The following is a 27093-nucleotide window of genomic DNA, read 5'->3' on the forward strand; positions in this document are numbered from 1 at the left end:
CACATACTCCTGCAACAAGGTTAGATTTGGATAGTTGGATGTAGAATTTATTTAATTTTAAACATATATTTCGAAAAATAAAATTTAAAATTAAACCTACCATTTTGAAAAATTAGGTTTTTGGTAACCTAAATGTCATTTCAAAAATAAATTGCTAACTTTCCTTTTAAATTTCATGTTATTTAATAAATTAAATAATAAAATAGAAAATGGTAAATACACACCCTTTTCTTGTTTTACAATTTAATTTAAGTAAAAATAACAAAATTTAAAAGTTAACAAAAATACCTTATTTCCTCTTTTAAAATATCATGATTATTTTGATCTTATTCTAATTAAGGTCAAGTTACCAAAAAAAAGAAAAATTAATATCTGACCATAAAAAAAATAAAATAATCAAATTTTCAAGGAAATAAGAAAAGAGGTAAGCAAAACTTGATTTTTCCTATTTTCAAAATCAAATTACACTAATATCTAAAATTAATTTTTTAAAAAAATAAAATTAATTTATTTCTGATAATAAGATCTGAAATTTGAAAACAAAAATCAACATACAAAACTACACAAAAAATCAGAATTTAATTCCATGAAATAGCATGAAAAATCGAAAAAAAAATTGAAAAATTGATGAACTATACGGATGGCATGCCAGGCATGCCCATCCGCGCGCATCTCAGGGGTGCACGCCGAGGAATCACGGCGCAGGAAGGCTGCTTGCAGCCATTCCGCGCGCGTGATTAGGGTGCTCATCATCCCGATTTTTCCAATTTTCAAAAATTCATAACTAATTCAAATTAAATCGAAATCGAGTTCTATAAAAAGGTAAATTGCTTAGAATTTTCCAAACTATCCAACAAAAATAATTACAGAGACAGAAAAGTAACTATTTTTCCCAGAATTCACAAACAACAATCAAACATCAATATGACACACAAAGCAACATGATACCATCCAAAACACAAACAAATCGTTTTAAGTCCAAATTTCCCTCGAGCAAATCAATTACCATGGATCTGGTGCGAGTTGTTGGAAGTTATTTTACCAGGAACTTAGATCTACTCACAAGTATGTTGATTTAACAACCTAAATATGAACTTCTAAAACGATGGAAAATTAAATACATAAAAGTATCAGAAATCTTACATTGGGTGCAGCGGAATATATGTCTCCTCCCACTCAGATCTCTAACCCTTGATTCCTTTCTGTAGCAGAGTATAATCAAGATCTGAGCCCGATAGTCCTTCTTTGTTGTTTCTGAATTTTGCACAGCCTTCCTCACTATGATTGAGGTATTACTTGATGTGTGTGGGCACTACTCTAACACTTATAGATTTCGAAACAGTGAAGGAATGGAGAGAGAGAGAGAGGGTGGCGGCTCAGAGAGAATTTTCAGAGAGAAAATTCTGTCAGAATAATGTTGTGAATGTGTTGTTGAAAACTGAAGCCTTTGCCTTCTATTTATAGAAGACCACCCAGAGCTATGATTGAATTAATTGACATTTAAAATTGAAAAAATCAAAGAGAAAATGAAGCTTAAGTGGCCGGCCTAGGCATTGTGGAAACAAGGCTTGCCACTTTTCCAACTTTCCTTTTCCTACATTGATAGTTTCCTATTTTGTCAAAAACTGCCAATTCCTTTGTTCAACCACATAAATGTCAAATCTAATTATTTAATAATTAAAATTAATTATCAAATAATATATTGTCATTTATTTTATTAATAATAAAACTAATTAAAGTATCTTAATTAATAAATATGCCCTTCAAAATCTCTATTTACTGTTTTGCCCTTAATAAGTGATAAATTCTCAAATAGACACAGTCTATCTTGAGAATTATAATTGATTAATTAAAATCAATTAAATGAGTCTTACAAGTAATATTATCTCAAATAGTGGGGGGATCATGGGCCTATATATCCGAGCTTCCAATAAGCAGATCTAGAATTTACCACTTAAATTCACTGACTTATTAATTCTTCGTTGAATCCACACATAGAACTCAGAATTGCACTCTCAGTATATAGAATGCTCTATATGTTCCACCATATAAACACATCATTAGTTATCCATTGTTATAATCCTAATGTGATCAATGGTCCTCTATATGGATGATTTACACTGTAAAGGGACTAAATTACCGTAACACCCTACAATGTATTTTATCCTTAAAACACTTAACCCTGTATAAATGATATTTCAACTAAGTGAAATGAGTACTCAATCATTTATCTCGTTTGGTTAAGCTCGAAGGAAATCACCCTTTGCTTACTATTCGCCAGATAGAAGCTATAGATTCCATATTTATGTTAGCGCTCCCACTCAATCGTACTACCGTGTTCCCAAAATGTATGCATTGCCCTGGCCAAAAATTAGGCTTAACTAACAAATCAAAGAACACGGATAACACTCTCGAGATTGAGCCTAACCATATCAGGATTTCGATCATGTGATCTAGGATCAACTTATGATATTGAATTGAATAGATTTTTACGGTAAGTTTCATAAATCTATTTCAAAGTTCAATATCGGTCCATTCCAATGCATACTCCATGCATCCAACCTGAGCTTTACTTTAACCTATGTTCTGGAAAGAACATAACATTTCTCCAAATGCAAGTAAACTCTATTGTAGATTGTCATATCAGTAAAACCCAGTGTTCTGATAAATCTAGGAATACTTTATTCACATAGTCATGTTTACTTTCCACTGTGTTGACAACACAATAAACATGATCAAGTATGTGAAAGGGGTTTGGATGAATTTATAAATCAAATAGACAAACAATTGATTAATTGAACCAAAACATACACAAATGAATGAAAAATACTTCTGTTACTTTATTGATATTGAATAATCTGGATTACAATGAAATAGAGTTTTATTTAGGGCATAAAACCCAACAGTTCCTTCGTGGAGGATTTATCCTACTTTTCTGCAGGTTTTTAATTTTCTTAGTTGTAATAGTTCTTGTTCTATCTGTTGGGTTTCTCGTGTAAACATTGAAGCAGCTCATAAGTTGGCTGCTTGGGCTGCTTCTCAGAGGTTTAGTGGTTTCTTTAATTTGGAGTTTGTGTACTCTGTTTTGTAATACTGTTGGGTGTTTGCTTGCCTGGTTGGTTTTTTAATGAAGTTTTTCTTTATCAAAAAAAAAAAAACAGAAAGTTAATATTATATTTAATACATACATTATATATATTTTTTTGTTACTTTGTACAAAAATATAAAAAAAAAATATTGAAAGATATTATATTTTTTTTATTTTTTCTTAATAATTATGTCACTTTTATCATTAATACATGTTTTTTTTTTAAAAAAAAAATGCTAATCCCAATATAAATTGAAGAAAAGAAAGAGACAATGGAAAAAAGAAAAAAAGAAGGAGTTAACATGTAAAAGAGACTATAAAAAATGGGGTAAGATAACTTAAGCAATAAAGGTATTTTTGTAATTAAAGAATTTTTTGAAAAATAAAATTGAAAAATAAATTTTTATAAAAAAGTTTAAAAAACCAAACATAAATAAAAATGTAAAAAAAATGTTAAATTTGACATCTAGTGTAAAAATCCCAAAAATAAATCTTTTTTACCACTGTCTTAGCAAATAGAGAGATATTTCTTGATTTTTTTGACTTTTCTATTACAGAGGTATCAAAAGCCAATCAAGAAAGCCACAATAGCTATACTAATTGGGAGAACAATAGCAATAATTGTAATTGTCGAACCTTTTCCTTTTTCTTTTGTTGCTGCACAAAATATAATCTTATGAATTTTGTTAGTATTTATTTTAGTTTTTTTTAAAAAAAAAAACGTATAATCAAATAAATAAAAAATGACTACCTGGTGGTGGAACCGGAGTGACAGTAATTGAATTGTAGAAGGGGTAGAGCTCGAATCTAGTGATGTAGTTAGGCAAGTTAACAGCCCCACCTCGTCTGCCACCACAACACCTTGGTAAGAAACCAATGCCACTACGCAAACACGTGTTGCAAAAAGAGGTTGGTGAATCTGATGAGCATTAAACACACACTATATATACGTATGTATATTTTGTACATGTTCTATTTTCACTTAGAGAAAACATCAAACATATTGAGTATGTTGATAAATAAAAGGATATAATAGGAAAGGTTATTGTCTTTAATAAAAACCCTTGAGTGAAGCAGTTAATTACAAATGAGATACAAACTTATCGATCAACAAGTTGATTAAAGGATAAGGTTAGTGCAAGGAGGTTGTATGTAGGGTAGGTTGTATTCAGGGTAGGTTATGTACTCAACTCCTATAAAAGGAAGGTTGAGGACACATAAAGAGGACATCAGAAGAAAAGAAGAGTTTCTCTCTAAAAATCTCAGTTTTCATCATTGCTCCTTATTCTCTTCCCTTACACACAAGCATCCCGTCTCATCAATTTTCTTCTTACACACAACCATCCCATCTCATCAATTTTCTTCTTACACATAACCATCCCGTCTCATCAATTCTCTTCCTACACACAACCATCCCATCACCTCTGCCAAGAACCAGGCTGCCTATTTAGCAAGCTCCTATAAAAATCAGGCTGCTCATTTAGCAAGCTCCTATAAAGACCAGGCTGCTTATTTAGCAAGCTCCTATAAAAATCAAGCTGCCTATTTAGCGAGCTCCTATAAAAACCAAGCTGCTTATTTAGCAAGCTCCTATTAATATCAGGCTGCTTATTTAGCAAGCTCCTATAAAAACAAGGCTGCTTATTTCATAACCTTTATAAAAACCAAACCGTTCACACTACCTTCCAACACATCAGCTCACCAAGATCACCACGTATGCCCGAGATTGATCATTTTTTAAGAATATAGACATCATTTGCTATTGATCCTTGTAATATTTCACATTAATAAAGATGCACAACTGATTGTTTGCTACCGTAGACGTAGGCAAATACAATTTGCTGAACTAAGTAAATTTGTGTCTTATTTTTATTTAAAGCAGTATACATATATATATGATATATGTTTATATACTTATATATATGATATATATGTGTATATTTAAAATAATATATTTTTATATTATTAAATGTTTGGCTGGAACCCCTAACATTTTGGCGACTCAACTGGGGAGTGTTTTCCTTAAAATATATATATTTATTCCTATAAATACATAAAGGAAAACGCTGAAGTTTCTTCTCTTATTTGAATCCAAATGTCTATCTCCGATACCCGAGAGCAAGACAATCGGATCAGATCAAAACCTTACGAAATGATAATAATAGTACCAATCTGACAAACACAAATGATGTTGTGTTAACAAGATTGGAAAAGCTTCAAAAATCCCAAGACGGCATGATGCAATTGTTGAGCTCACTTCTGCCACAGTCACACCAAGAAGCATCTGTTGATAGAAGCGGTTTACCTGAAGAGCGTGTGATGAATGAATCTCAAATAAGGCAAGTACATACTATTGAACAAAGAACTCAAGCAACACCTGATAATGTTTGAGGGATCAGAACTTCTGAGATTGCTGAAAGGGTTGGTGAAGAAGCCCGATCTTCCTCTGAATTTGTTACAAAAGATGAATTGATCGATCTTCTTAAAGCCGAAAGAGGGAAGTCATCATCATCAGTAACTTATATCGATTTTCACCCACCTTACCCCTTGGAAGTTGCAATGAAGCCTTACCCAAGAGGTTATATGAGTCTTGTATTTAGAAAGTACAATGGAAAATTCGGCAATGCTAAAGAACTTATCATCCAATTCATTGATGATTTGGAAGTGTACGCCCATGATTTCGAACTAAGGATCCGAGAGTTTTTAAAATCTCTAACTGATCGTGCTTACTCTGGGTATGCGAGCTTGCCTTCAGGAAGTGTAAGGAGTTGGGACGATATGGTCTCTCAATTCTGCGCCAAAGTCTTCATGATTGAAGATAAATGGAGCATAGCTGACTTGTCAGGAGAAAGACAAAGCTTCGGAGAAAGACTTGTTAATTATGTTCAAAAGTTTCAAGAAAAAGCTCTTGATTGTGCCGAAACCATGGCTGAAAAAGATCTAGTCAAAATGTGTATCAAAGGTATGCTTGATGAATATCGGTTACATATCGAAAACCATGCTATATACAATTTTGCAGAGCTCATCGCCAAATCAAGGAATACTGAAGCTACTGTCTGTCGACTGGCCAAGCCCTCTAACCAAAATGATCAAAATAGGTCATGGAAGGGTTCAAAACGTGGTGTTGACATAGAAATGGCACAAGAAAAATGAAATTTTGAAGTTCATAAAAAAAGTCGACGGAATGATAAACCGGCGGAGTTCCCTTGTAACAAAGAAAGAATCTGTAGCCTATTGGAGGCATGGATCAGGGATGGAGAGGTAATACTACCATTTGTTGCAAAACTACCTACTTTAGAGGAAAAGCAGCATGAACTCTACTGTCACTTCCACCGAAAGATTAACCACCCAACCATGGGATGCTACACTCTGAGGAAAATTTTTCATGAGCGATTAGCAAAAGGAGAAATTATCTTTGATCAAGATGAAGTGGAACAAATGCCGTTTCCCCAACATCAAAACGGAGGAGCTGCTATGACGTGCACAGAAGAGTTTCCTCTCATTTCAATAGGGATATCACGGGGCATACATATCGAGGAAATTATAGAAGAACCACCAAAACTAGACACCATGGTAGATTCGTTGTTAAAAACTAAATTGTTTCGTAACTTGTTTGATTGCTTAGAATTTGGGAAAGATGCAAGAACTGAGGCTACAGAAGTTTTGCTTAAAATTTCCCAACAACACGACCCTTCTTGTTATATGGTGGGGCGCCCAATGCATAATATTGCTAAAAAATCTAAAGGAGCAATTGTTTTCACCAATGCTGACATACAAATGTCTCCTTTCCTTCACAATCGACCGTTATATGTCGAGGCGAAGATCAATGGCATGAAAATTAAACGTGCTTTAGTAGATAATGGAGCTTCAGTAAATCTCATGCCACTTGGAATATATTCTGCTATAAAAGAGGTAAAAGGGGGCTTAATCCCGCAACCAATCACACTCACTGGATTTGCTGCTAAGTCTGTAAAAACCATGGGGTATGTAACTGTTGAACTACAGATTGGACCAATCAGAGGACCCACTCGGTTCCATGTGATAGAAGCAAACACTTCATACCATCTCTTGTTGGGACGACAGTGGATTCATACACATCATTGTGTACCATCGACATTGCACCAATGCGTCAAGGTGCACATTCAAGGAAAAGATGTTCATATCACAACTACCAAGGCACCTTTTGCTAAAGACGAAGCTCACATGGCCGAGGAAATGTTCTTTGATGAGCTTGCCGAAAATAACATGGAGATGGTTACAAAATCACGTGCAGCATGCTTACCAAAATGGGAGGAATATGAAGCAACAGATAATCCTTCAATTGCCAAACCCAAAAGAGAAAAGAATGTTCAAAAAGTTACATTACCTAATGGGAAAAGAGCATATCATTTATGACAGTGTGCGGGGTCGGCTAGCAAGCCTGACCCCACCATTGTTATGGCAGAAGAGGTCGTGAATAAGTTCGTTCTATCTCATCCATAAGTTGATAGTCCTATAAAGGAGGTGGAAGATAGGTCAATGTCACTTGAGCTACAAGAAGAGCCAAAACCTGAAACTAACAAGTTGGAAGAAATTAATTTGTCTGAAAATCCTGAAGAAGGGAAACCTGTGTTCATTTCTACCGATTTGCCTATAGCCATACTAGCTGAATTGATAGAATTACTGCATAGGTATCGAGATGTGTTTGCTTGGACATATGAAGATATGCCTGGGTTAGACCCTAGGTTGGTTACTTACAAATTAAGCGTATTGTCTGAGGCAAAACCTGTAAAGCAAACTTCAAGGAATTATAGGCCAAAAGTACAACTTCAGATCAAGGCAGAAATTGAAAAGTTATTAAGAGCAGGATTTATTCGTACGTGCAAGCATCCAATGTGGCTAGCTAACATTGTTCCAGTGAAGAAGAAGAAGGAAAAATAAGAATTTGCGTTGATTATCGTGATCTTAATAAAGCCTGTCCAAAAGGTGACTTTCCTTTGCCAAATCTTGATACGTTAGTCGATGCAACAGAAAATTGTGAAATGTTTTCTTTTATGGATGGGTTTAGCGGGTACAACCAAATCAGATGGCCAAGGAAGATGCAGAGAAAACGGCATTTCGAACCCCGTTCGGAAACTTCTACTACACTGTCATGCCGTTTGGCCTGAAAAATGCTGGTGCCACATATCAAAGAGCAATGACAGTAATATTCCATGACATGATACATGAAAGCATAGAGGTGTATGTTGATGATATTGTTGTCAAGTCCAAAAACAAATTTGATCACATTTCCAACCTCGAGAAAGCATTCCAAAGAAGTAGAAGGTATAAGCTCAAAATGAATCCTCTTAAATGTACCTTTGGTGTAAGCACTGGGAAATTTTTGGGATTTGTTGTACACAAAAATGGTATAAGCATAGACGAAGATAAGACTAAAGCTATACTGGCCATGAAGGTACCACAATCAGCCAAAGAATTGAAAAGCGTTCTTGAAAAAGTTTCATATCTACGACGTTTTATACCAGCTTTAGCAGAACTCACAGGCCCGCTCCAATCATTAATGAGAAAAGGTATGTCTTTTAATTGGGGAGAAAAACAACAAAAATTGTTTGACAAGATTAAAAATGTATTGTTTTCCTCCCAAGTTATGATATCACCAGTACCACGAGTGCCACTACTGTTATATTTGGCTGTTACCGAAACATGCATCAGCATATTGTTAGCGCAAGAGGTTGAAGGAAAAGAAAAACACGTGTACTATCTCAGTAGACAAATGAAAGGAGCTGAGACTAATTATCCCTATGTTGAAAAACAATGCTTGGCTTTGGTGTACACAGCACAACGATTAAGACACTACCTAGTGGCGCATAAGGTGGTGGTAATGACTAAAGCGGATCACATAAGATTCATGTTGAGTTAACCCATACCTTCCAGTAGAATAGCTCGTTGGATATTGATGCTTAGCGAGTTTGATATAACCGTCATGTATCCTAAAGCGCAAAAGAGTCAAGCCTTGTCTGATCTACTGGCATGTTCACCAGACAACCATGAAGAATCAATCATAGAGGAGATCCCTGGAGGATTACCTGAAGCCATGATTTGCAATGAAGAAACACAAGAAAGATGGACAGTAACATTTGATGGGTCATCGACCGCTAAAGGGGGAGGTGCAGGAATAGTGTTGACCAATCCAACAGGTAAGAATCATATTCAGGCTTATAAATTATCATTTGATTGTACTAATTATGAAGTTGAGTATGAAGCACTTATTTTGGGAATGACGGTCGCACTAAGCATGGAAGTTAGCAGAGTTACGATTAGAGAGGACTCTAAACTTGTTATTCAACAAGTCAAAGGGGAATTCGCCGTGAAGGAACCCTCATTACCAATATATCGAACAATGGTCCAAGAACTAGCGAAGAGTTTTGGGGAATGTCACTTTGAGCACATGCCCCGAACACAAAATAGGTATGTCGATGCTTTAGCTACTATGGCTTCCGAAATTGAAGTGTCATAAATTCAAGAATTAGTGGTTAAAGTAATCAATCAGAAGTGTTCAATCACTTCAAAGTACAAGAGAGAAACCATAGGCAAATATTAGCCACACCAAATGATCGATAAAATTACAAAACCAAAAATGACTCATCTTAAAGAAATACAGCATTATGTCATCATTGAAGGAACACTTTACTATCGATCATCTGACGGGGTATTGGCAAGATGTTTAAACAAAGAGGAGGTTGTCAATCGAATGGAGGAGATTCATAACATCATGTGTGGAATAGAAGGTCCCAAATTATCAAGAAGATTGCAGAGGGCAGGCTATTATTGGTTAGAAATGGAGGAAGACGCTGCAAAATTACAAAGAGATTGCCCACATTGCCAACTCATGTTTAATAGCACTGAGGCAATCTTAATGACTGAGGTTGATGATTGGAGAAGGCCATATAAGGAATATTTACGAGGCAAGGTGGCGCCATGCGATAAAAAATAGAAAGAAAAGCTACTCCGACACATCAATAAATATTTCTTAAAAGATGATGGTGACCTCTACCGTAGAGGATTCAATGGAAAATTGTTACGCTGCATTAGTAAAGAAGAGGCTGATGAAGTCATGGAAGAAGTCCACTACGGGGATTGTGGTGAACATCAAGGGGGGAGGAAACTATTTGAAGAAATCGTTCGAATAGGGTATTATTGGCCAACCATGGAAGCAAATACAATGGAATTTACAAAAAAGTGTCAAAAATGCCAAATTTTTGGAGACAAAATTCACGCGCCAACCATCCCTCTCCTATCCGTAACCACCCATGGGCCGTTTCACACTTGGGCTATGGACCTTATAGGTCAAATTTCACCACCTTCTCAAGGAAGAATTTGGATTTTGGCTGCAACAGATAGTTTCACAAAATGGTCTGAAGCAATTCCTTTGAAAAAAGCCTCTACAGAAGCTGTGGCCACTTTCATTCTAGAACACATTATTTTTCGTTTTGGTATCCCGAAAAGGATTTTGTCAGATAATAGCACTACATTTACTAAGAAATTGTTGGAAGACTATCAAATTTTTCATGGGAAGTCAACTAGGTACTACCCACAAGGAAATGGCATTGCTGAGGCGTTCAATAAGTTATTATTGCGGGTCTTAAGTCGTATGGTGCACGACAGTCCTACAATATGGCACGAATTTATCCCTTTAGCTCTATGGGCCTATCGCACTTCAAAACGGGGATCTACAGGGTTCACACCATTTTCTTTGGTTTATGGATCAGAAGCAGTATTACCTACCAAAATAGCTGTGTCGTCAGCTAGATTAGGTACGGCTGCGGGAATGGATGTACATCAAGCACGATTAGAAGAATTAGAGCTAATTGATGAACGAAGAGATAAAGCCCAGGGTAATTTATTACAGTATCAACGGCGTGTAGCTCGAGCATATGACAAGCTCGTACGACCAAGAATATTCCAAGAAGGGGATATGGTACTAAAAGCTGCGGACCATGTGATGCGAGGGACGCGTGCAACCAAGTTTGTACCCAATTGGGAAGGACCCTATACCGTTAAAGAAATAAAAGGTAGTAGCTATTGCACCCTCTTAGATCCTAACACAGAAGTAACACTTCCTGTTACAAATATAAAATACATTAAGAAGTACTTTTCTTAGAATGATAATAAAAGGTCTCAAGATCTAAAAAAATATATATATATATATAATAATAATAATAATAATAATAAAACTTAATACATATATTTATATCTTCACATTCTCTACTCTTTGTATCACATAATATATATTAACTAGTTTAGTGTTATTTTATTAACATGAGATCTAAGAAATAAAACTTAATATATATATATATGCATCTTCGCATTCTCTACTCTTGGTGTCATACAATATATATTTATATATATGCATATTAACTAATTTAGCTTTATTTAAATGATAAAACATTCTCTACTTTTTACATTCTACACGACTGAGAGTAAAACATAACTTGTAAAAGAAAAAACAAAAGCTAATACTAACTTAAAATGTAAATGTCGTTCTATATGTATGTATGCATTATACATACCTAAAATGGCCTATTACAAAGCAAGCAATAAAAAAAATAACGACAATTTACACAATCACACACTTAGAAATATGTGTACGCACCAACTGGTACAAGGAATAATCATTACAAAAGCAATGAAGCTATCTCAAAACATAACTACTGGAGACACACACACACGCACGCACACATATATATAGACATATATATATGTATAAGATAATACAGTACATGTGTATTCTACCTCAAAGATAAGCTATTGTGTAAACGCTTCTAAGCAAGACAGTGGGCTAAAAAAAAAAGGGAAAGTGTTTATACCATGAAATTGTCAAGGGGGAGTATAAACCCAGGAGTTCGATGGAGAGCCTTGATCCTTACAACGTTGTTTCATACCTGCTATCTTATGATTTAGCTCTTCAACTTCCCTAACATTTATATCTCATTCTTCACACATCTTTTCAAGTTCTCCCACCAAATGACGATAGCGGATAGATGAGTTGACAGCCTCAAAATAGGATTCAACAATTTTTCCTAACACAGAAGGCTGTTCCGGGAAAATAAGACAAAGTATCTTCCAATACTCCAACAAATGAGAGTAGTGTTGCTCAGAGATTTCAAATGTTAAGCGAAGCAAGGGTAAACAAGGAGAACTTAGCTGAATAAATAGTGACTTCTTGATTGGGGAAAGATTCTCAAAGAAAGAGGTAAAATCCTTGTCCACTGAGGGATAAAGTGAGAAAAATCGTGATGTGTAAGGCCCAAGTGGGGCCAAACATTCTGAATCCAAGCCAACAAGTGCCGCTAAATCTTTACCATACTCAGATTCTACTTGAATGTGTTCAACCACTAAAGGATTATCAGTAGGAGCTGATGGGCATGCTTTATGGGCATTCTGACTAATGTTAGCCATGGTTGGTGTACGACTTGAAATGTCCTCTTGATCCTAAGAGAATAGATTTGAAGTTTTTAGGAAGTCAAGGAATCCTCCCGTCTGTAAGTATATATATATGTATTTATGTGTATAAGAAAATTATTCATAATATACTATAAAGCAAGAATGAAGAGGAGAATTAAGTACTTTCGTACCCCAAAGGATGCAATCGTAGGAATTGGTCCAACTGGAATGGTAGTCTGAATTGATCCACTAATGGCCCCATCATGGCTGCTATTTGCTGAACAAGGCAAACGTTGCAACCTGTGATTTGTATGAGTTTCAGCACCTTTTTCAAATAAATTACTACCCCAACATACATCACCTAAAACACTTTGGTCACCCTCCAAAAAGGCCGACATCATATCATCCGGTATAGATCTAGAAGGAACATGACGCTCACCAACCAAGCCATGTCCAAGAGGGTCCACAGGCTATGCTTCTTGTGAAGTGATGTGTGCCCCAGTTTCGGTGGTAAGATCCTCTCCTTCTGTCGGACCTATCAAAGATCAGGTGATGATTAATATATATAAATATGGGTATGCATGATATATGCATAGTCACATATATAAATGTGAATATGACAACGTGATGAAGGCATAAAAAAAAGGGAGGACTGACATTATCAATACATAAATATGTAATAAATGGATATGCATGATAAGAAAAAATAAGGTAGAGTCCATACCCTTTTCGCGATCACGATATTTACTTTGACAGACTAACCATATGTTATTTTGGCGCATCCACAAGTTAGCAAACTTTGAGGATACCCCACCCTGCCTCTCCTTACATGGGAGTTGGAACAAGTTATGCGAACGTTTTGAAACTTGAAGAGAACCTAACAAACATGATTTTGTTGCCTTTTCTAGACTCCCTGCCTTACGATCATGAGGAACATGTTGGTCAAATCCAAATTTTCTAGCCACACGATCAGGACGATATGAAATAAAAGACCAAGAAAGAGATTTTGAGTTATCTTGAAGGCACAACAACCACCGAGGAAGACAAATAGCAAACCAAAATCCTATACCGCCACGAGAAATATTCAGATTCGATCGAACCTCGCTCGTTAATGGTACCACACTTCCATCATACATGTCCAGGGTGAAATAAGCATCTATGTTAGTAAGATACGGGCGGAAGTTGAATTCTGAAATATAGTAAACGATATCAGTCAATTGTACTGAGCCCTTTAAACGAGAACGAAATTGTGACCAAGCACGAGGGCTTCCATCCTTCAAACATTTGCGGGGTGGGGCAAGCTTATGAAAACGCTCCCAAATAAACAGTTGGAGGAAAGAAGCATCCAAGGCACTAATTGTCTTCATACTTCCGAAATTTATATCACGAATTATGGAGTCTAAGTTATGATACAAAGTTCCTAGGTAAAAAGCTCCTATTGGGAGTTGCTTCCCGCGGGCAAGTTTACATGCTAGGGGGTATAAAGCACGACGTACCGACCTGGATTGTTTTGAGGGAAAAACGCACCTACTTAACCATAAAGTGATACAAGCAGCCAATTCCACAAGACTATAGCCGTTACCTCTATGGAAATGGGTTATCCATTCGTGCATATCACATGTGGCATTATTTTTTTTAAAATCATTAGATGCTTCCGTCAAGGCTGACAACAGGTCTTTCTCATCTTTCGACAGAGGTTCAATCGCGGAAGTAATACCACATATAGGCAGTAAAAGGAGAGCATAGACATCTTCTAATGTTACAGAAAACTCACCCCAATTCACCAAAAATGTGTGAGTCGTAGGACACCAGCAACTCACTAATTGGTTCAAAATAGTCACATCACGAAATATCTCAATACCAGAGCATACCCACATGGAAGATAATATACCCACTCATTTCAAAGGTGCCTGAAAACGTGTTAACACAGAAGTACTCCATTCCTTCCAACCATTGATTGCGCCAGAAAGTGATCGATAGTCAATTTCAAAATCATTGCCTTCATTCATAATGACAACGCAATGGAAGATCTTGGCCAGAAATTATATGATCTCTCGCTGAGTCCTGATAAAGGTAAACCCCGTCTTCCTCATGGATAATAGGAAATAATTCATCACGAGAAGGTGGACCGTCATCACATTCAGATGAAATTGCACTCTCTACAGTTGAAGAAACTATCTTTCTTTTATGGCCCATAGTATGCAGTTCCATTCAATCTGCATAAACACATACACAAAAGAAACTCATTTTATCCACAGCCATATACATTACAATTCATAAAAATATATATATATATATATATATATTTGTATATGAAATTATGCATACTACAGTAGTACAAGAGAAGTAACACAAGTTTCCTCTAAAAAAAAAAGAGGGTATATAAAAGAAGCAAAGGCCAAGAGCATGAGCAATACGGGGCAAACAAACATCATGGCAGGCCACCCAAATCATCATAAGGTATTATTCAATCTCCATATACATATTTGTCTACTCATAACATTGTAGCATTTTTTTTGCTAAATAATCCTACATCATCAATCCATTTTAAACGATAAGTCTGAAGTAGCTAAAAGCTTTCAAAGAATTGCGCGATACACACAATACAGTGCCATAACCAAAATTAAAACCAATTATTTAAAAAAAAAAAAAAGAATATTGTCATACATATGTATCAAGAAAGAAACTAAAAACTCAAACCATATATATGTAGCTAAGCCAGAAATAGCTATCTACCAATATAAATTATATAATCTAAATTACATTGGTAAGTAAATGTATTATAACGTGGGTATATTAATGCGAACTTATTGGGAATTGAAATTCAATATATATGTATATATATTGCAATCTTAAAAAAAATATGGATGAATTTGTCTCGTTCCTAGGTGACATTGTATTTATATGTATTTAAAAATCTTATTTCAAAAGCAATATTTATATGTGTTTAAGGATGCAACCTTCTTTTGAAAAAAAAAAAAAAATAACAAAAGAATAAAAAAGAAATAATAATAAAGTAGCACCCACTGAATTTTAAATTTGAAATCTTGATACAAATAATAAAAAAGCAAGCACCTCATACTAGCAGAGGAAATAAGATTCAAATTCATGCCTTATGCCTCTTATTTACCAGCAATAATAAAATAAATAGAAGCATGATATTAAAAAAAAATAATAAAGAATTTTTTTTTAGATACCAAAGTGTAGTCTTCTGTTAAAAAAAATATTCTCTTGGGGATTAATGAGCAAGTGTACTTTGTTGGCATTTCTGCTTTAGTCTTATATCTCAAATAAACAATACAAAAAGCAAAATAAAATTCGTAATAGCTAAAAAAAAAAAGTAATTTTTGTGGTGGAAGAAACAACTATGAGACTTTGAAAGTACACTGTTGGCGTAAATTAAAAAGGACATATAAAAAACATCAGCCTCTTTAAAACGAGTGAAAATCCATTCATTTTATAAAATGCTGTTTATATAAATGAGATCAAATACACAGTACGACACCATTATTTTATAGAGCAAACAAGAAAGAACATAATACATTTAGAAAGAAACGACAACCATTAATTGACATAACTACTCTTCAATAAGAAAAATATATATATGTACGGAACAAATCAATTGAATAAGAGAAGACATACCTGTATCTTCAAGCTCTCAAACGTAAAAAAAATAAAGAGACGAGTAATGAGGCAGTTAACGATGAGTAATGTATATATAATATATAATATATACTACTTTACTATTAATATATATATATGATAAAGGAAGCATTTTTTTTTGGGCTAATGTTTTCTGCCCAGCACAAAATCCTACAACTCTAATTTCTTTGCTATGAGATTAATGTTGGATCTTTTGTCTTTTTTTTTTTTTTTTTTTTGTTTTTCTTAGTTGATCTTATAGATCAATGTAGCCCCACAACCCTTCTAAAATAAAGGGTTCTTTTCCTTTTTATTTTTTTAGTTGATCTTATAGATCAATGTAGCGCCACAACCCTTCTAAAAATAAAGGGTTCTTTTCCTTTTTATTTTTTTAGTTGATCTTATAGATCAATGTAGCCAGCCACAACCTTTCTAAAAATAAAGGGTTCTTTTTTTAAAAAAAAAAAAAAAAAAAAAAAAAAAAACTCTACTAAATAAAAAGGGAAGAGTGATAAAAGTGAAGGGTGATAAATTAACAGAGTGATCACATGACATCATTCACCTTATTTGATTCTTTTGCTTATTTATTTATTTATTTATTATTATTATTATTTTCGCTTTTTTTTAAAAAAAAAAAAAACATAAACGTATATGAATTAATTTTCATTGTCAAACTCTGTCGCTTACACATATTCATTAGCTTGACGACGATAGTGTGGTACCACAACATTATTAGTACAATCAAGTCTTATATGTTATAAATTAATCTTAATTTAAGAATACTACCGATGAAAAAATCAATATAAATATTTAGAATTATAAAAATATATAATTACGATGAAACATACATATAATATTTTTTTTGTCGTGTTTATTTATTTTTTATTTTTTTTTTTGACTTAATTTGAAGTACTTAAAACAAAAAGCTTAATAAAAAACGAGCTAGAGTCTCGTATTCTTCTTGTCAACAGCAGTTACAAAAAAAAGGGGGTACTTACAATATTTTTAAACACTATTAAAAAAAAGGAAAAAAAAAACAACTCTCTTTACAAAAAAAAAATCCCAAACAGGTGTCTACCACTCATGATTTATTCTATGGTTATAGTGGAAAACTTCGGGATTAAGAAGAAAGAGAGGATGAGCTAAGTCTCTCAACGACCTTCGTTCAAATGAGAGAGGATGTTCCTGAGTTCATCAGAAATACAATCGTCTCTCCGTTTTTAACGGCCACAAGCTTACCCCGCCAACCCGAAACATCACCTGAAGAAGGGAAACTAGAGAACATAAATATTCCACTGTTTCTTTAGATGAGGAAAGCTCCTCAGTTAACCTTAAGAGCTCAGGACGAAGCTCCTCCATAGTTTTTGTACCAGTATCATGGAAACACGAACGTTGCTTTTTGGTAGGAACAGGAATGATAGTTGTGTCCTTCAAAGTACGTTTGCTAGATGTGGAAGACGACATATTTGGAAGAGAAATAAATAGATAATAGAACACAGAGTACGATAAATGAACCAAGCAGTTAGTCTTATTTATATATATATGAAAAAACAGGAAGGTGTTAAGGAGATACAAGGAAATATGTCAGGAATTATGATAATGATATGTAGGCTTTGAATATAGCCTTATCACGAGGAGTAGCTTCTTCCATCTAGCCTGACATAAAAGCAGTATACCTATTTTAATAAACAAGTTATATTATATTATATTATATATAACTAACATACTACTAAGATAGAGTAAGTTCATAACATCTCTCTGCAGCCATTAAGAATAGCAGGGTGCTACAAAACTAGGCTGTTGAGATTTTACAACCTCTTTCTACAGGTCGTTGCAAAGTCAACAATACCACAAAATCGGGCTATAAAGAGAAATAAAGTGGTCACACGTAGGCTTGGTACATGAAAGTCGAAAAAAAAACTGAAAAGAAAAAAAAAACTTTCTTTTAAATATCATCAAAAGTGAGAGGGTCCGGCGCCACCAAAAGGATCTGATAAAGGAACTTCAAATGTAGTACTGAAAGGGATAACACGATCATTAGGACTAGGAACTGTCAATGAGACTGGATGTTTTGCATCTAAGTAATGATGAAACCAGACTTGAACCTCATGTTTTAGGAGCTCTATATCCCTATTGAATTGGGAACAAAGAAAATCCATATCCCTCTCGTGCTCAGCGAGAATGCACCTTAGCTCAGCTTCCTTTCTAGATATTACAGACGAAGCTTGGAGCAATTCAGTCCTAACAGAAATCATTTTCAGAGAAAGGTCATCGAAACGATCATTAAGATTGTCAAGGTGACGAAGATGATCGCGACATTCAGATGCCCTAATACGGTTAGTGTCATCAGATTCATTAAGCGTACGTTCTAGAAAACGTACACGGCTACGCAAATCATTGACATATGATAGAGCTTTAGAAGGAAGCTCACTTAACTCACCAACTACATTGAGAGGTGTAGGACGGGAAACATGGCTATTCCCATATGACGTTTTTTTAGCGCTGCTAATAGATAAAATGATATGAAATAAGTATACAATAAGGTATATTTATATACAGTCTTCAAGGGATGTTCACCATAAAAAGTAGCAAAGGACTATAGAGCGCGTATCGAGGAACTACATAAAGTGTCAGTATATTGTCTACATAAAGAAAATATAATCTTCTCTATACAGACATGGGGCTAAATGTTGATAAATAAAATGATATAATAGGAAGGGTTATTGTCTTTAATAAAAACCCTTGGGTGAAGCAGTTAATTACGAATGAGATACAACCTTATTGATCAACAAGTTGATTAAAGGATAAGGTTAGTGCAAGGAGGTTGTATGTAGGGTAGGTTGTATTCAGGGTAGGTTATGTACTCAACTCCTATAAAAGGAAGGTTGAGGACACATAAAGAGGACATCAGAAGAAAAGAAGAGTTTCTCTCTAAAAATCTCAGTTTTCATCATTACTCCCTATTCTCTTCCCTTACACACAAGCATCTCGTCTCATCAATTTTCTTCTTACACACTACCATCCCATCTCATCAATTTTCTTCTTACACATAACCATCCTGTCTCATCAATTCTCTTCCTACACACAACCATCCCATCACCTCTGCCAAGAACCAGGCTGCCTATTTAGCAAGCTCCTATAAAAACCAGGTTGCTCATTTAACAAGCTCCTATAAAAACCAGGCTGCTTATTTAGCAAGCTCCTATAAAAATTAGGCTGCCTATTTAGCGAGCTCTGATAAAAACCAGGTTGCTTATTTATCAAGCTCCTATAAAAACCAGGCTGCTTATTTAGCAAGCTTCTATAAAAACAAGGCTGCTTATTTCATAACCTTTATAAAAACCAAACCGTTCACACTACCTTCCAACACATCAGCTCACCAAGGTCACCACGTATGCCCGAGATTGATCATTTTTTAAGAATATAGACATCATTTGCTACTGATCCTTGTAATATTTCACATTAATAAAGATGCACAACTGACTGTTTGCTACCGTAGACGTAGGCAAATACAATTTGCTGAACTACGTAAATTTGTGTCTTATTTTTATTTAAAGCAGTATACATATATCTATTATATATAAAGTGTGCCTATATAACCGAATTCTTGGTTTATGAGAAATTCGTGGGAGACTTTTTATTTATATTAAAAATAAAATGATTTATTATTAAAAATAAAATAGTTTATGAGAAATTCATGGGTCACTTTTTATTTATATTAAAAATAAAATAATTTATTATTAAAAATAAAATAGTTTATGAGAAATTCATGGGTCACTTTTTATTTATATATAATAAAATAAATAAAATAAATCCCATTAAATCTAAAAAAAAAAATACGATTGGGTTTTTGCTGTTGTACATTTATGATTTTTCTCTTCTTCTTCTCTTCTTCTCTTCTAGAATTACTATTTTCCTATAAAAACACTCATTAAAAGAAAAAGTTATATTTTGGCACATACAGTATAACTAAGAAGTCATAAAATTTATAATTTCGTCTTCTGTTAAATAAAAATAATAGCAACTTGAAGCATTATTATAATTATGCTGCTCTGTACATGCTGCGACAAAAAGGAATGTCAATCTTATTAATTTCTCCATGTTCTAGCTATTAATGCAAACCAGAAAAAGAAAAACATTTACTAAAACTCACCAAAACTTATCATAATTAAACTTGAGGCATTAGATGCAAAAAAAAAAAACAAAAACAAAAAAAACAACTCAGAGAGTACATTACAGCATTTTTTTTATCACGTGCTCATAAATTAGAAGCACAATTAAATATATTAGCAAAATAGTGACTAACATCCAAATTTCAGAGTTGATGAAAAATTGCAACTAAATGAGGTAAAGACTACTACAATATTTACTTTATAAAACTTTTGTTTCAATATCTTACTATTATTAACACCATTTAATTTGGATGTAGAAAAAATATTTTTGGATTGAGGCGGCAATAAAAATAATTGATACTGTCCAGAGTTTTTATTACATGTTATGTGACGCATGTCATAAAAAAATAGATTTATACAATCGCAATGAAAAAATTATATGTGACAAGCCATCATGCAGCTAGGAAGGATTTCTTACACCACGGTATATTACAAAAAACATATGATGTTATTGAAATTAAGTTAAAATAATAATAAAAAAAGATACTAACAATCTTATTATGCATTTTACAGTGCTATAGCATATGTTGAACTTGATGACAATATAAAGAGCCTATCTGCTGTTATGTTCGCAGATATTGTGGAAAAAATACTTTCGTGTACTGCTGCCCAACTAATGAAATATACCGCAAAGGTGTAATTTTAAAAAAATAAAATAGTTTTACATGCCTTTCATAAGTTGATTTTTTTAATTAAATAAGCTATGCACACCATGTCTAATCATTTTAAATGAAAATACATCACGATTTGTAGGAACACCGCCGCTTTGTCGACACTACCATATTTAATTTATCAATGAAAAAATAGACAATCCAGATATATGTGGACCCGGCTAGAATGAAAAGTGTAAAATACAAAAATTACACTATTGTCTCTATCGAAGCAAATGAAGATTGAAATCCACCAATGACTATCATTAGTTTTCTTATCTACAATTTTTAGACAAATGCTATCTTCAATTATCAACAATTTAGAGATTGATTTTTAATTTTCTTTCTATCTTACACCCATTTAAGTAATGTTTCTTTAAGTATTGGAACATCATCATTTAATTTATTTTTGGATTAACTTAAGAACATATTTAAATCATCAAGCTTTCTTAAACACTAAGGTGGCGTTTGGTTGGAGGTAATGAAATGGAATGGAATGGAAAGGAAATAATTTTCATTCTATTCCTTTGTTTGGTTGCATTTTAAAGTATTGGTGGAATGGTTATTCCATTTTAAAAAGAAAGGAATGACCATTCCAATGTAACAAGAAAAAAAAATTAATGATTTTTTTATAATTTTTTTTATACATTTTAAATTTTATTCCATTCCATTCCTATTCCTATTTCCATTCCCATTCCCATTCCCATTCCTATTCCTATATTTTCATTCCTCCCAACCAAACGCCTCCTAATATATTACATTCGGTATTCACTTTTAATTGACAACATTATAAACTATAATATTTAAATACACATAATAATAATCTCACCTAATAACTAATAATATTTTTTCTTTAATTTTTAATTGTATCATTTTCAAATAACATAGAAAAAAATTAGCATAAAATTTAGTATACGTGCCTTGCACGTAATTTTTGTTAGTATATATGATATATGTTTATATATTTATATATATATATGATATATGTGTATATTTAAAATAATATATTTTTATATTATTAAATGTTTGGCTGAAACCCTGAACAGAGTACATGAATTTTTAACCTCAACCCAACATTACATCAAATATATACTTCCTCTCATTATGTTCCAAAAACCATAATAATATTAGTAAAAAGAAAACACAAGCTAAAATTAGGGGAGAAAAGGCAAAATCTTGTATGTAATTAAAAATAAGGATATACATTTTCCGTAATTGGAATATATTAGTTCGTTGAAGTGTGGAAAAAATATCGATGCAAAGGAAATAAAGTAGAAAGAAATATATCATCATCAATAGAGGATATAGCCAAAAAAAAATCAGCTCTATAAATATACATCTATGAGAACGATTGAAATAAAAAAATAGATTAATAGAATCTAAATGTCCGCAAAGGAAAGAAGTGAATATCTATTCTCACTCAAGCATACTAATTCAATGAACAAAGAAGTTTATCAAAGAGCTTATCATTCATACAAAGGGGATCGTGTGTCTCCAATCAAGGGTCTTAGTTGGTATAAGTATAGATTTGCTGTATTTTGTAAAAGAGTGTATTGTTTACAATAATATTGTTGATTTTTGTAAAATACATCTTTGAATATAGTGAAAGTTATTGCCCTGGTTTGGGGAACCCAAACACTAGCAGCCTAGAATGAGTTTCCTAGAATGAGTTTCTAGGGCAGGTGAAGCTTGTAAAATTCTCGTGTTGAATCTTTGATTTTGTTCTTTTTATATTAAGCTTAAATCAAGATAAAATCAATCTAATAGCATATGGTATTTTATTTTCATACTTTATATTAATCATTTCATTTTTTTTATAATGATATTTAACAAGATTCAAACAATCTCTTGAACGCTTCTAGCTTCTAGGGCGGATACTAATTATATAACTAAATACATGTGTTTTGTACATAACTCGAACTTACTATATATTTATATATATTTTTATGTAGTGTTGTTATCATTCTCTTTAGTGATGGTGATGATTTAATGCTATTCCTTCCTCCTTTATCATCGAGGTTCCATATTTTTTATCTTCATGGATAATTTTGGCAGGTTGTGTTGGGTTTACGATTGTATAATAAGATTTATTGTTGTGTGCTATGTTATAATTTTGTTGTAAGATGTAATGATGTATTGATTATTTATTTTTATTTTTTTTTTTTGTAAAAAAGTGATTTTTCTGACATTAGGGAAAGGGAATTTGAAATTGAGATCTCATTTGTAACCACTAAATGATGCCTATCAACAAGTGAAATTAATAGCAGAACTAAATGGAGAAACAAAATAAAAGAAGGAGAAGAAAAATAACCTTCCAAAAAATTGGATTTTTTTAATTATAAAATATTAAAAATAAGTTCTTTTTTATGGTAACAAAATTATAATTTTCATCTTTTATTTACAAATATTGATACAGAAATGGATTGATTCGTCTAGCTAATGTGTGAATTCAGCACCTGTTATTCCTAATAATCTTAGGCTGAAAAAATTCTTTATAAAAAAGTACAATGCTCAATCAATAATGGGGATGAAGTAATTATTAAGTATGTTTGAACTGATGATGATGATGATGATCACACCTTATGTATTTCGTCCACCATATCGTCTTTGGCGTTGCTGAAACGAAACTATAGCCTCTGTAAAACCATCTTTACCAAAATCAGGCCAGAGTTCTGGTGCAAAGAAAAGCTCTGTATAGGCCAACTGCCACAACAAGAAGTTGCTGACTCTAAGCTCACCACTGGTTCGAATAAGTAGATCAGGGTATGGAAACTCTGTGCAGTTAGTTTCTAGCTCTTGTTCAATCAAGCTCTCGTCTATGTCTTCTACTTCAATTAGTCCATCTTTGGCTTTTTGAGCAATACTTTTACAAGCTTGCAATACATCGTATTTACCACTGTAACTAACAGCAACAATGAATTGGAATCTTGAGTTTTCTTTTGTTATCTCTTCTGCATCAGCTATCAGTTTCTGCAGCGATTTCGGGAGCTTAGATGAATCGCCAATCACCGATACTCGAATACCTTCTCTGTCATTTACACAACAAGATACAACTCAAACTGTTATTTATAGTTCCTTCAACAGATTATCATCTAAAAAAAGAGGCAAACTATATAAGTTGGAAATAGCTAAGTGACTTATATTACAAGTCAAAGATTGATTAACCGGACATCATCCTTTTTTTGCTAAGTGCTAAAATTAATGTTATGATCCAATCTATAGCAGCAAGTGCTACTCAATTGATTGAGAATAATACAATTATACTTCTCAATTCATTTTCAAAACACAAAAAGTACGAAACACTACCTTGCAAAATTGTCCAATTCTGACTTTATCACCTCCTCAAATAAACTCATCAAAAACTCAACTTCCACCTGAATCACAAAAAAGCTCAATAAATAAAGTTTACTATTATTGTAAACTTTGTCAAATTAACATAATTTTTCAAAGTTTATTTCTACAAATGTTGCAATCAATTTCTCCTTTTTCTAACATATCACTTTCTAATACCAATTGAGAAAGGCTACCTTTTTATATACTATTTGAGACTTTTATCTCTTAAATTTTTATATGTACTAAATTATGTCCCTTGAATTTTTATTGTGGTTAAAAATACTCTTTGAACTATTAAGATTGTTAAATTTAAAAACTTTTGTCCAATTTTAGTAAAAAAAAATCTAACATGAATAAAAGTTTAAAGGTCATGATTTATTACACGTCAAAGTTCGAGGGGCTTGATTTGGTAGATATAAAAATTTAGGGAAACAATCAATAAAATAATAAAATTGAATGAAATTAAACAAAAGTCTTTAATTCTAACCATCTTAGTTGAGATAAAAATTTTAACCGCTATAATTTGATATATATTAAAGTTTAAGAGATAAAAATCTTAATTACCCTTTTTATATTTCTCTAATACTATCACTCTCTTACGAAACTACTTACCAAAGTCAAACAACATCTTAAGTCATAAAAGAAAGAAAGAGAGGTGAAGTTAGTTACCTTAGGTCGAATCCAATTATCGTAAGAAAAGGCGAAAACAGTGAGAACCTTAATCCCAAATCTCGCACAAAGCTCTATCACAGCTCTCAAAGACTCCACACCCGCCTGGTGACCCGCCCCGGGAGGTAAACCCCTCTGCTTCGCCCACCTCCCATTCCCATCCATAATTACAGCCACGTGCTTCGGCATCAAATCTTGCCGGAGCCCCTCCGGAAGCGCCTCTTCCTCCGGCGATTTTCCGTGCAGATCTCTGCTCTCTTCTCTTCGAGAAACATCTGCGGCGGTCGCCCGGGGAATCTGTAGCTTGGCTTCGGGCTTTGCCGCAGTTGAAGGCGAATAGTAGAGGTGTGTTTGGGTCCGGGGATTGTGAAAGCGTGGCGAACTCTGTTTAATTGGAGCAAGAACGTTCTCACTCGGAATAGGTAAGCGCAAGGATAACATTATCGTTGTTATTTGATCAATAAGATCAGCTCCAATTAATACTAAATCAATTCAACAAGTTTTGAACACTGTTCGATCAAACAAAGGTTTGGTTGGAACAAAATATTTATAATTGAATGATTTGAATATGTAATGATCACTAGTTGAGTGGGGAAGAAAAAACAAGACAAAACATCGTTTTTGGTGCATTTGTGGTAATTCTACAATGCTTAGAAAAATCTTTTTTGAGAAGATGAACATGATCAGAAATAGAGAATAGTAACTATTTTTCGAAACCAGAAAAATTAATTGGAGCCTTGGAGTGTAAAGATAGTCCAAGTGATGGGGATGTTAAATTTGTCCAGAAATGAGAGTTTTGGAGGTTCTAACTTCTAATTACGTAATGCAATGTATAAACTATAAAGTATATACACCACAATATATTTATATTTTAATTATCTGATTTCATTGGTTCGGAGCAAAATATGTGGTACACACAGCATGAAAGTGGGTTGTACCTTAAAAAAATTATATATAGTGACACCTGCGATTGCTAAGCTATGAAGTGAAATTTTCCAGAACCTTCAGATTTGGTTGTCTTCTCTCTCACTGGTTTTTAGTATATATAAACTATTCCACAACTTTATATGAAAAGTCGACGCCACGTGTTTCATTCACCCAACCATTGCCCTCTGTAAATGAAAGTGAAATAGCATGCCATTGTATTGAGGACTCTGATTTTCATAAGCAAAATAGGGACTTCTTCAATTCTTCATTTTAGTGCAGAAGCTTCATACGCCTCTTGCTATGGATGATTACACTTTTTGTACAAAAAAAAAAAAAGAAAAAAAACATTGCTATGACGTAGCTAGGTGTCAAACACTATTATGAGATAGCACCTTAAAATTCGTTAACCATTTTTCTATAATTTTAATTGAAATAAAATAAATTAGACTTGATATTAAATTACATCAATAACAATATTACACCTCATCAGGATACTAGACACTATGGGTTCTTTTGGTATGTCGTATTACACCGTATTGTATTATATTAAATTGTATTTCATGCAATAATTTTATGTAGTATTGACTTTTATAGTACCTAAATATATAATATTTTAGTATAAATTAAAATTTAACATAGTATTATATAAAAATATGATATATAATTCAATTTAATATAATACATTATAATACAATACGACATAATACAACGTGTCCTTTAACATTTCTCAAAATAAAAAGACTACAAGAACAAAATGAAATATGAGGTAGCGTCTTAAAGTTGGTTAACAGTTTTTCTATAATTTTTATTGAAATAAAATAAGTTGAATCTCATATTGAATTACATTAATAATAATAGGCTAATTAGCATTTTTTTTTTCCCCGATCTTTGACATGTACTAAATTGTGCCCCTTGAACTTTTTTGGCCGTTAAAAATTACCCCTAAACTATTGAGATTGTTAGATTTAAGGACTTTTGTCTAATTTTAGTAAAAAAATTCGTACATGGATGAAAGTTCAGGGGGCATGATTTAGTACATATCAAAGTTAGGGTCATGATTTCGTAGATATCAAAGTTTGGGGAGCATGGTTTAGTACATAAACAATCACTGAAATAGTAAAATTGAATGAAATTAGACAAAAGTCCTTATGTCTAACAATCTCAATAGTTCAGGGGGAATTTTAACGAG

The 27093-nt window shown here is 33.2% G+C and overlaps 2 protein-coding genes across 2 annotated transcripts; both read right to left on the reverse strand.

Moving 5' to 3' along the window:
* Positions 1 to 13053: 13053 nt before the first annotated feature.
* On the reverse strand, positions 13054 to 14519 carry LOC133039489 (uncharacterized). Its single transcript, XM_061118400.1, has one exon. It carries the CDS (start codon positions 14386 to 14388, stop codon positions 13108 to 13110), a length of 1281 nt encoding a protein of 426 aa, XP_060974383.1. The 5' UTR covers positions 14389 to 14519; the 3' UTR covers positions 13054 to 13107.
* Positions 14520 to 23407: 8888 nt separating this feature from the next.
* On the reverse strand, positions 23408 to 26246 carry LOC115724518 (dehydrodolichyl diphosphate synthase 2). Its single transcript, XM_030653815.2, has 3 exons — positions 24978 to 26246; positions 24282 to 24349; positions 23408 to 24003 (listed from the first exon to the last, which is right to left on the reverse strand). Exons 1-3 carry the CDS (start codon positions 25416 to 25418, stop codon positions 23556 to 23558), a joined length of 957 nt encoding a protein of 318 aa, XP_030509675.1. The 5' UTR covers positions 25419 to 26246; the 3' UTR covers positions 23408 to 23555.
* Between the last annotated feature and the right edge of the window lie 847 nt (positions 26247 to 27093).

The sequence above is a fragment of the Cannabis sativa genome, chromosome 6 (genome assembly GCF_029168945.1).
Source record: "Cannabis sativa cultivar Pink pepper isolate KNU-18-1 chromosome 6, ASM2916894v1, whole genome shotgun sequence".
NCBI classification, from domain to species: Eukaryota; Viridiplantae; Streptophyta; class Magnoliopsida; order Rosales; family Cannabaceae; genus Cannabis; species Cannabis sativa.

Excerpts from the sequence above, each read along its gene's own strand:
- LOC133039489 (XM_061118400.1), bottom strand. The coding sequence starts at position 14,388 with ATGTGGGTATGCTCTGGTATTGAGATATTTCGTGATGTGACTATTTTG.
- LOC115724518 (XM_030653815.2), bottom strand. The coding sequence starts at position 25,418 with ATGTTATCCTTGCGCTTACCTATTCCGAGTGAGAACGTTCTTGCTCCA. Across the intron at positions 24,350-24,977 it reads ATAATTGGATTCGACCTAAG|GTGGAAGTTGAGTTTTTGAT; the intron begins GTAACTAACTTC and ends TTTGTGATTCAG. Across the intron at positions 24,004-24,281 it reads GAATTGGACAATTTTGCAAG|AGAAGGTATTCGAGTATCGG; the intron begins GTAGTGTTTCGT and ends TGTAAATGACAG.